The sequence below is a fragment of the Orcinus orca genome, chromosome X (assembly GCF_937001465.1).
Source record: "Orcinus orca chromosome X, mOrcOrc1.1, whole genome shotgun sequence".
Taxonomy (NCBI): Eukaryota; Metazoa; Chordata; class Mammalia; order Artiodactyla; family Delphinidae; genus Orcinus; species Orcinus orca.
In genome coordinates this window covers 32622896-32635001 of record NC_064580.1, presented here as the reverse complement: position 1 = coordinate 32635001, position 12106 = coordinate 32622896, and the positions used below count along the sequence as shown (strand labels likewise).

The 12106-nt window shown below is 39.1% G+C and overlaps 1 protein-coding gene across 1 annotated transcript in view; it reads right to left on the bottom strand.

Moving 5' to 3' along the window:
- Window positions 1-12106, bottom strand: part of CFAP47 (cilia and flagella associated protein 47) — a 541109-nt gene that overhangs the window by 513494 nt on the left and 15509 nt on the right. Inside the window, 3 exon segments of the mRNA XM_049704952.1 lie at window positions 1234-1349; window positions 5025-5149; window positions 5151-5177. Coding sequence (XP_049560909.1) covers window positions 1234-1349; window positions 5025-5149; window positions 5151-5177 — 268 coding nt within the window.

The window sequence follows — 12106 nt, the reverse complement described above, 5'->3', positions numbered from 1 at the left end:
ATACAAATAAAATTCTCTCAATTACATATCACTGCTCTATAACCAGACAATCTAAAGGACCATACAGCCTATAGTCAATCACCATAAGAGAGTTCATCCTTAACACTGGAGTCAGCCCACAAATGAGCCTAATATTCCACAGTCTGACAGGCATCAGAAATTCAGCCATTTAAAAACCAAAGCATGGAAAGTGAAATGAATAACATTCAGTGAGGAACAACTATCAGTTTTATTTGTTCATATCCCAGAAGAAATCAGTAAAGTGACAGACTGCCTTTGTCTTAATAATTCCCACTGCTCATTCAAGCAACCCCGAAGAACGTCCTCACTTACTGTAAAACGGGTTTGGATTTAAGACCTGTTTTATGTATCCAACAAGCAGTCTCAGAGAGAAATGCCCTCCCTGTCTGGAGCTAGTCCTCTTCTCAGCTTGGGGAAAATGTGAGTCTTATCATCCCAGATGCTGACCATCCAATCAAGTGAATGAAAGGGTAAGTGATTTTATGCCTACAGTATATCATCAATGAAGAGTGTGCATACACACATGCATGTGCACACACACAGACACAGGCACACTTATCCCTTTATGGAAACTCTTAGGTCACATTAAGAATGTCTAGAAATAATCCAGTATGGAGAAGAGAGAAGCACTTTTCCTTTCAACAAAATGTTAGTAAGAGCCTTCTAGGGATCATCATGTGAATTCAAAGTTGAATATGATCGAGAAAAAGAACAAATCTTTACTGAGTGCTTGTGATAAGTCAAGTACCATATTACAACCTTAAGTACATACATAATTAACCACAGTATATTTTATTAGCCAGTTTATAAATGAGGAATCTGAAGTTCAATGTCCTTAAAGATACTTGCCCCAGATCACACAGCTAGTAAGGCACTGTGTCCTGATTCTATCTCTGGAAAGCTCTAAGGACTATGTCACGTCCACGACACCACCTTGCCTTCTATCCTCAGGGAGATCATCAGTCATCTGAGAGTCAGGTTGTATTAATAAGAATCATAAGGATGTAGCTTCATCTTTCCTGATATTACCTATCAGTCTTTTACAGTCATCCTACTTAAGGACCTTCAGTTTTGAGCCTTTTCAAATAACATAATTCTTCTGGAGGGGTAGGGTGAATCAGAGAATCCATTAATTGCAGAAGGTATATATTTCAAACAGTACCAATTTTCTTCCAAAAGTCTAAGTTAATTTATATGACAGAAAGTATTTACCTGGTACTCTGCCATGGTTAATGATATTAATCTCTTTACAATATACTTTACTATTGGCAACCAATGTCCCAAAATTAACTTCTGACTCAATTTCCAGTTGACAGGATAGAATCAACCTAGAAGAGGAGAAAAGAGGATGATATGATGAATTTTTTTTTTCTTTTTTTTTTCTTTTTTTTTTTACGGTATGCGGGCCTCTCACTGTTGTGGCCTCTCCCATTGCGGGGCACAGGCTCCGGACGCGCAGGCTCAGCGGCCATGGCTCACGGGCCCAGCCGCTCCGCGGCATGTGGGATCTTCCCAGACCGGGGCACGAACCCGTGTCCCCTGCATCGGCAGGCGGACTCTCAACCACTGCCCCACCAGGGAAGCCCCATATGATGAATTTTAACAACTATAACCTCATAGTCAAATCCACAGGGGGACATATATAGATATTTTTACCTTAACTCCTAAAAAGATATTTCAGTTTCCTTATAGGTCTGCTGGTGGCACATCTGTCAGTAAAACAAACTGTAAAATAAAGACACGAAAAAAAGATAATGAGACACATTTTAAATAAAGAAATCAGACTTTATGCATAAGTACATGGTATGCCTTCCCAAGTACTCACCTTGAGAGGTTACCCACACATCTCAATATTTTTGTAGCTCAAAATATATTTGGAACTCTGTTTTGGAATCTCCTACTAAGCCTATAATACATTCTTTTGCCCACCCCCCCCGACCCCAAAAGGGTGCAAGTTATCTGAACAAAGTAAACTAGTTTGGATGGTCCAAATCTGATGAAATAAAAGGAGCTATGATACTATAAAATATCACTTGGGGACTAAAACAAGGCCTAAGAACAAAAGGATACAATTGATTTTCCATGTGTGTCGCCAATTTAAAGGACTCACTGTAGCGTATCTGTAGCATATGTTTTCATAAGCATTTAAAAAATCCATTCTAATCCTAAATACACATCTCATAATGATATATATATATATACATATATATTATATCTGGATAATTTATAGTTTATAAAGCACCATTAAGTATATTATCCTGTTTGATATTAACAAATTTCCTGAAAGGTAGGTAAATATTACGGCTCCTAGGTTACAGATGAAAAGCCAAAGACTTAAAAAGCTTAAATGATTTATCTAAGGAATTATCTGGATATAACGTTGGGGAACTTAAACTTGAATCCATTTTGTTAGACTTCAAGTACATTACCTTAGAAACCTAACAACGATAACAACAGCATCAGTAATAAATATAGTAATAACTAATCTTTATTGAGTCCTAAGATTATGTGCCAGACACATGAATTAAGTAATTTACTCCACTTAGGATACAACCTCCAAAGCATAAATGCATACATACATACAATCATATATACATACAAACACACTAAAATTCATAAATAAAAATACCCGAACAAAACATTTACAAATACTGCCTACACATTGGTGGTCTGGGCCTTCTTTCTGGGATCTGTGTTTATATGTGTTTGTGTATTACTGGATAGGTACAGACATTCCAGAGATCAGCCAGGAATGTCCTACTTATGCTGCATAGTCTAAGAAATACCCATGTTCTTCTCATAGAGATTGTAATTTTGTGACAGGAAAAGATCAATGACCTTGTACATCTCCTTACAATATATTTATATGTGTATACATAATTGCATTAATAGTTTACAGGATCTAAAAGAGGAACCAGTTACACAAACAATATAAGATGTGAAGTTGAACGTTTTTTCAAACTTTTTCTCTAGCTAGATGTGGAAAAGTATCTTAAGAAGAATTTCTTAAGAATCTTCACACATACACACACATATACATGTACATACATGCATACACATATATATGGTTTAACCTTAGCAGTAAGGGTGTGGTAAAATGGCAATATATAACAGTTTCTCTGGCTTTCCTACTGGTTTCTCTTCTCCTTGTATAAAAAACATTTTCTGGCCCCATATGCACCACAACACGTCAAGACAGTTGACCTCTGAGGACAATAAAGTATCTAGCCACCTATCAGAAGAAGTGCCTCTTGACTCCAAATGCCTTCTGCAAGATGAGTTACCAGTTGAACCCTGACTAAGGATCAGAGTTGAAGGAAATTCTGGAGAGGGGAATGACCAACACACTCATGCCAAGTACCAGTGGTCTCCAAACTCGGGGATGCTCTGATAGCTAAATAAATACCTTCCAATGATGCAAAGGAGTAGCTTATTCCTTTCCTAACATGTGTCAGCTGTTTGACTCCTATGCAGAATGGGATGTTGTGAGAAAGCAGAACTTCTCAACAACACTGAGAACCCAAATAATTGCACATCTAAATTTAGTTTATGAAAATAAAAAAATGCAAGGGAAATTATAAAAAGACTTATATCTAATACCAATATTAATATTAAATATTAATATTCTAATATTAATTCTGCTGGTGCCGGATAAACAGAGACAAAAGAATAACACCTATGGAATCATATTTTGCTGGGGAAAAGAAGGATCATGCATGTATGTATGTGAAAAAAAACACAAAAATTTTAACAGCAGCTCTAACGGGTAATTTTATAATGAACAGAACTATACTTATTTCAATATAAAATGAAAAGCACAATGTCCTGGTCAAATAAATTATTTGTATTAAAAAAATTATTTGTATTAAAGTTAATCTGCAAACCAGTTACCTAGTTCTGTATTATATTCATTATATCAGTCCATATTTTTCAGCCAATCTCAAAAAAACATCATTTTGATTTTTTGAAGCCAAACATCTGCATTATTTAAAATTCTGTGAAGTAAATATGACAATAATTTAAAATTAAATTAAAATGTGAATATGGGTTCACAATAATTCATTTAGGAATACATCCATCATAAAAACAGAAAGTAGAAGGGTGGTTACCAGAGGCTGGAGGGTAGGAGAATTGGAGAGATACTGTTTAAGGGTACAAACTGGGAACTAGTAGATAAATAAGTCCCAGAGAGCTAACATACAGCATAGTGATCATAGGCAACAAAAATGTATTATAAACTTCAAAGTTGCTAACAGACTAGATCTTAATTGTTCCCACCACAGGAAAGAAATGATGACTATGTAATGTGATACTGGTGTTAGCCAACCCTATGGTAGTAATATATTGCAATATATAAATGTGTCACATCAACATGTACACCTTCAACTTACACAATGTTATATGTCAATTGTATTTCAATTAAAAAAAAATAACATAGGATGAGAAGGAACAATCATTGAAGAGGTGTAGTAGCAAGAAAATCAAGAGAATAAAGTGGCCCACAAAGGCAGTAATGGTTAATTGTGTCTAATGCTTCTGAGAAATGGAGTAAGATAAAGGCAAAGGAGGTACCAACAGACTGGCAATATGCAAGAGCTACTTCACTGGAAAGCTGGGGAAAACAGCCCCTCTGGAGTTTGCTGGAGTGAGAATGGAAAGTAAGATTGTAGAGACAGCAAAAATAGCATTCTTTAATAAATCTTGCTATCAAAAGGTACAGAAAATATGGTGGAAATAAAATAGGGTGCGAGTTCACGGGGAAAAAAAGAAAACATGCAATTGTTGGACATTTTTTAATGATTTTAATAAAAAAAGAATGGAAAACTAGTCTTCCATTTGCTTTGAACACTACAATTTGCTAAAAATTTGTTCTTTAAGTTCAGTTGTAAGGAAACTGTAGATACAAAAAGCCCTATTAGTCATAGAAAATACAAAATATTACTATGACCCTTAATATTTGAAGAGTGCTCAAAATATTAGCATGAAATATGAAGAATACATACCCAATTAGACGGATCTCTATTGTTTTATTTCCTATTGAAATAAGAAGTTGGTCAAAAGTGTCTTCATTCTTATCAGGATGATATTCTACCATAGCTGTCGTCTGAAGGCCAGAAGCAAGTGCTTTAATCCAGATTGGTCAAAATCAGTTTGAACTTCAGTGGGAGGAAAACAAAATCAAATTATACATCTTAAGTCCTAATAAGAAAATAGTATGAGCAACTGTAGTTAGGAGTATACATTATTTCAAGAGATATATCAAGACATAAGCAATATTCCTGCCCTAAAGGCAAAGACTTAATGACCATATCTATACCGATCAGATTCTAGATGCTTCAGATATGCTTTTAATGGTACACAAACTGAAACTGAAAATGCAGTCAGTCAAGAAATATGTAAATGCTTGTGGGCTCCTTTAGAAGTATGAGGTACTAGAATACAGAAAAAAAGGGAAGAGCAATCTAATGAAAATGTTACTCAGTCTAAATACATACACAATATAAACATGCACACATACATACAATCATAAATACATACATCATTTTATATACTTACTGCATAAGGACTTGGACTTCATAACTTGGAGGAAATATAAAAAGGAATAGACCAATGAGGAAAAAGAACTTTTGTTCTCGAAAAACATTTGCTAGACTCCAGGAAAAATCTGAAGGGGGAAGAGAAGAACTGCTTTGTGTTGAGTACGTCTGGTAGGTAAAGCATTCGATGTCTATTAGCTCACTTAATACACTTCTACAGCCCTGTAAGGCTGATATTAAGGCTCCCAGTGTAGAGATGAGAAACTGGGACCTGTAGGTGCAATTAATACCTAAGGTCACTGTGTCAATGAGGACTCAAAACACACATCTGTCTGACTCTAAAACTAAGCTCTTTCCCCACAACTAGAAAGAATCTCCTGAGTATATAATCTCTTTAAAGAAGCAGACTATATACCCCTTGAAAATTAAATAATGTAAGCCAGGGACTAATCAAGTGTCATATGAGTGATGCAGACATAAGTATCATGAAAATCCATGAGAGAATATGATTACTGTGGGCTAAGAAGGAGTACACTCAACCCAGGCTTAGAGGATGGATGTAAAAGGTAGAGAAGAAGCAAGAAAGGTGCTCCCTATGGAGGCGGGAATATCTCAGGCACATGCAGAGAAAAGAATAAGCAAAATAATCTCTCAGCAGGCAGCTAATAAGCTAGCCTTGCTGGGCAAAGAGCTTCCATGAGTAACAATGGAGGTCAAGTTGAAATTAATTATTCAGGGCTTTTAATGTCAGACTGAGTCTAAGCAGGGCTTTCCAGCAATGAGAGCTACAGAGAACTGGAGTGATGTGTTGATACCACTGGTCTGAAAGCATCATACTTCCAGCAAACAATGATTCTGACATCTCATAACTACCACAGCCCAACTCTCAACCCCCATCCATCACCAAACAGTAAGAAAACAAGGGCTAGATTATTCCCCACATAGGTCTTTGGGTGCTGGAAGTCCACATAACAGGTTTGACCGTCTTCCTTTAAATAAGAAGGGCAACTAGTACTTCAGCAGCATGTGCCCAAACCACAAGTTTCTCAGCACTCTGAGTGGTCTGCAAAGGTGTGTAAGGCACCACCCCTTCTCTTAGGAGCTTATGAACTGACCATTGAGGTGAAAGTAACAGTTACCAGGAGCCATCTGGATTCAAGTCCAAGCTATAATGAATGTCTGTAAATGCAATTAGTATCCAGTAGGGGAGAAATAATTTGGAGATAATATAAGAGAAGACTTGTTTCAGAAAATGAGAACTCACTTTGACCCTAAAAGATGGGTGGGATTTGGAAGGCGGTGATTCTTGCAGGAGGAAGGAATGAAAACATGGGTCAAAAGAAAAGGAAGTCTGAGCCATGGGGGTAAGAGGACGATTACAAGTAAGACAGGCCTGACAGAACCAAAGACCACACAAGTCAGCAAAACACTGAAGATAAAGACTGTGTCTTAATTTTCTAACAGCAACCCACAGTAGGTGGCATTAGCACTGCATATGGCACATAGTGGGTACTCAATACATAGGCAAGGCAGGATCTTGGAAAACGGGGTGGAAAACAAGCACTGCTGTGTGTTAAGAGAATCATTTCCTAAATAATTACAATAGTGATGATGACAATGCCCTTTACGTAGCACCCTGTTTTTATTTTTTCTTTCTTCCTCCAAGACAGTTAATATACTTTTTGCTAATCTATCCCTTCCCTAATTCCCTTTATGCCTGTGAAGGACCAGGAGTGCATATCATGATCTTGCAACAGATACTGAACTCATGGCCTTGGCCTCTAACTAGTAAACCTGTCTGGCCATTCTCTTGCCAATGTCAAGACCTGTGGTCTAAATAAAAACCACAGTAAAACTAATTATATTATTTTTCTTCTGACTGCATAAAAACCACCCATACAAGTGCCTCCTGGACATCCATAAACTAGTGTTTGCCCACATCTGGGATTTGCTTCCAGCCTGAGTTTTAAAAGAAAATATTTTCAGATACACATTCAATTGTTCAATAAATATGTAGTGAGTTAATGAAATAATAAACTTTTCCCCGAATTTTACAGTGTTTGGAGTAATCAGGTACTTCTTGATTTAAAGAGTAGTTAATAGTCCCTGTGATGTACACTTTTATTACAAAATAAACACATCACTATTGTTAAAACATGTACACACAAAAATCAATAAAGAATGATTCAGGGGGGACCTTGAAGATGGCGGAAGAGTAAGACGCGGAGATCACCTTCCTCCCCACAGATACACCAGAAATACATCTACACGTGGAACAACTGCTACAGAACACCTACTGAAGGCTGGCAGAAGACCTCAGACGTCCCAAAAGGCAAGAAACTCCCCACGTACCTGGGTAGGGCAAAAAAAAAAAAAAAAAAAGAAAGAAAAAACAGAGACAAAAGAATAGGAACGGCACCTGCACCAGTGGGAGGGAGCTGTGAAGGAGGAAAAGTTTCCACACACTAGGAAGCCCCTTCGCGGGCGGAGACTGCGGGAGGCGGAGGGGGGAGCTTCGAAGCCGCGGAGGAGTACACAGCAACGGGTGCGGAGGGCAAAGCGGGGAGATTCCTGCACAGAGGATCGGTGCCGACCGGCACTCACCAGCCCGAGAGGCTTGTCTGCTCACCCGCCGGGGCGGGCGGGGCTGCGAGCTGAGGCTCTGAGGCTCGGGTTTCGGTTTCGGACGGAGCGCAGGGAGAGGACTGGGGTTGGCGCCTTGAACACAGCCTGAAGGGGTTAGTGCACCACGGCGAGCCGAGAGGGAGTCCAGGGAAAAGTCTGCACCTGCCGAAGAGGCAAGAGACTTTTTCTTCCCTCTTTGTTTCCTGGTGCGTGAGGAGAGGGGTTTAAGAACGCTGCTTAAAGGAACTCCAGAGACGGGCGCGAGCCGCGTCTAAAAGCGCGAACCCCAGAGACGGGCGCGAGCCGCGGCTAAAAGCGCGGACCACAAAGACGGGCGGGAGACGCTAAGGGTGCTGCTGCCGCCACCAAAGGGCCTGTGTGCGAGCACAGGTCACTCTCCACACCCCTCTTCCGCGGAGCCTGTGCAGCCCGCCACTGCCAGGTTCCCGGGATCCAGGGACAACTTCCCCGGGAGAACTCACAGCGGGCCTCAGGCTGGTGCAAAGTCACGCTGGCCTTTGCCGCCGCAGGCCCGCCCCGCACTCCGTGCCCCTCCCTCCCCGCCAGCCTGAGTGAGCCAGAGCCCCCGAATCAGCGGCTCCTTTAACCCCATCCTGTCTGAGCAAAAAACAGACGCCCTCCAGCGACCTACACGCAGAGGCGGGGCCAAATCCAAAGCTGAGCCCCTGTGAGCTGTGAGAACAAAGAAGAGAAAGGGAAATCTCTCCCAGCAGCCTCAGAAGCAGCGGATTAAAGCTCCACAATCAACTTGATATACCCTGCATCTGTGGAATACCTGAATAGACAACCAATCATTCCAAATTAAGGAAGTGGACTTTAGAAGCAAGATGATTTTTTTTCCCTTTTCCTCTTTTTGTGAATGTATATGTGTACGCTTCTGTGTGAGATCTTGTCTGTATAGTCCTGCTTCCACCATTTGTCCTAGGGTTCTATCCGTCCATGTTTTTTTTAAAAATTTTTTTTCTTAATAATCAATTTTAATTTTAATAACGTTATTATACTTTACCTTCGTTCGTTCTTTCTTTCTTTCCTTCCTTCCTTCCCTCCTTTAGACAACGAATCGTCCCAAATTGAGGAGGTGGTCTCTGACAGCAAGATTTATGATTTTTCCCCCTTTACCTCTTTTAGTGAGGGTGTATGTGTATGCTTCTGTGTAAGATTTTGTCTGTATAGCTTTGCTTCCAACATTTGTCCTAAGGGTCTATCCGTCCCTTTTTTTTCTAAATAAGAATTTTTTAATTCAATAACTTTATTATACTTTATTTTATTTTTACTGTATCTTCTTTCTTTCTGTCTTTTTTCCTTCTTTCCCTCCTTCCTTCCTCCCTCCCTTTCTTTCCTTCTTTGCTTCTTTGCTTCTTTCTTTCTTTCTTCCTTCCTTCCTTCCTTCCCTCCTTTCCTTCTTTCTTTCCTTATACTTCTACTAATTCCCTCTACTTTTTCTCCCTTTTATTCTGAGCCGTGTGGATGAAAGGCTCTTGGTGCTCCACCAGGAGTCAGGGCTCTGCCTCTGAGGTAGGAGAGCCAACTTCAGGACACTGGTCAACAAGAGACCTCCCAGCTCCACATAATATCAAACGGCGAAAATCTCCCAGAGACCTCCATCTTAACACCAGCAACCAGCTTCACGCAATGACCAGCAAGCCACAGTGCTGGACAACCTATGCCAAACAACTAGCAAAACAGGAACACAACCACACCCATTAGCAGAGAGGCTGCCTAAAATCATAATAAGGCCACAGACACCCCAAAACACACCACCAGACGTGGACCTGCCCACTAGAGAGACAAGATCCAGCCTCATCCACCACAACACAGGCACTAGTCCCCTCCACCAGGAAGCCTACACAACCTACTGAACCAACCTTAGCCACTGGAGACAGACATCAAAAACAGCGGGAACTACGAACTTGCAGTCTGCAAAAAGGAGACCCCAAACACAGTAAGATAAGCAAAATGAGAAGACAGAAAAACACACAGCAGATAAAGGAGCAAGATAAAAATGCACCAGACCTAACAGATGAAGAGGAAATAGCCAGTCTACCTGAAAAAGAATTCAGAATAATGATAGTAAGGATGATCCGAAATCTTGGAAACAGAATGGACAAAATGCAAGAAACAGTCAACAAGGACCTAGAAGAAATAAAGATGAAACAAGCAACGATGAACAACACAATAAATGAAATTAAAAGTACTCTAGATGGGATCAATAGCAGAATAACTGAGGCAGAAAAACGAATAAGTGAGCTGGAAGAAAAAATAGTGGAAATAACTACTGCAGAGCAGAATAAAGAAAAAAGAATGAAAAGAACTGAGGACAGTCTCAGAGACCTCTGGGACAACATTAAACGCACCAACATTCGAATTATAGGGGTTCCAGAAGAAGAAGAGAAAAAGAAAGGGACTGAGAAAATATTTGAAGAGATTATAGTTGAAAACTTCCCTAATATGGGAAAGGAAATAGTTAATCAAGTCCAGGAAGCACAGAGAGTCCCATACAGGATAAATCCAAGGAGAAATATGCCAAGACACATATTAATCAAACTTTCAAAAATTAAATACAAAGAAAACATATTAAAAGCAGCAAGGGAAAAACAACAAATAACACACAAGGGAATCCCCATAAGGTTAACAGCTGATCTTTCAGCAGAAATGCTGTAAGCAGAAGGTACTGGCAGGACATATTTAAAGTGATGAAGGAGAAAAATCTGCAACCAAGATTACTCTACCCAGCAAGGATATCATTCATTTGATGGAGAAATTAAAACCTTTACAGACAAGCAAAAGCTGAGAGAGTTCAGCACCACCAAACCAGCTTTACAACAAATGCTAAAGGATCTTCTCTAGGCAAGAAACACAAGACAAGGAAAAGACCTATAATAACGAACCCAAAACAATTTAGAAAATGGGAATAGGAACATACATATCGATAATTACCTTAAATGTAAATGGACTAAATGCTCCCACTAAAAGACACAGATTAGCTGAATGGATACAAAAACAAGACCCTTATATATGCTGTCTACAAGAGACCCACTTCAGACCTAGAGACACATACAGACTGAAAGTTAGGGGATGGAAAAAGATATTCCATGCAAATGGAAACCAAAAGAAAGCTGGAGTAGCAATTCTCATATCAGAAAAAATAGACTTTAAAATAAGGACTATTAAAAGAGACAAAGAAGGACACTACATAATGATCAAGGGATCTATCCAAGAAGAAGATATAACAATTGTAAATATTTATGCACCCAACATAGGAGCACCTCAATACATAAGGCAAATACTAACAGCCATAAAAGGGGAAATTGACAGTAACACATTCATAGTAGGAGACTTAAACACCCCACTTTCACCCATGGACAGATCATCCAAAATGAAAATAAATAAGGAAACACAAGCTTTAAATGATACATTAAACAAGATGGACTTAATTGATATTTATAGGACACTCCATCCAAATACAACAGAATACACATTTTTCTCAAGTGCTCATGGAACATTCTCTAGGATAGATCATATCTTGGGTCACAAATCAAGCCTTGGTAAATTTAAGAAAATTGAAATTGTATCAAGTATCTTTTCTGACCACAACGCCATGAGACTAGATATCAATTACAGGAAAAGATCTGTAAAAAATACAAACACATGGAGGCTAAACAATACACTACTTAATAATGAAGTGACCACTGAAGAAATCAAAGAGGAAATAAAAAAATACCTAGAAACAAATGACAATGGAGACACAATGACCCAAAACCTATGGGATGCAACAAAAGCAGTTCTAAGGGGGAAGTTTATAGCAATACAAGCCCACCTTAAGAAGCAAGAAATATCTCGAATAAACAACCTAACCTTGCACCTCAAGCAATTAGAGAAAGAAGAACAAAAAAACCCCAAAG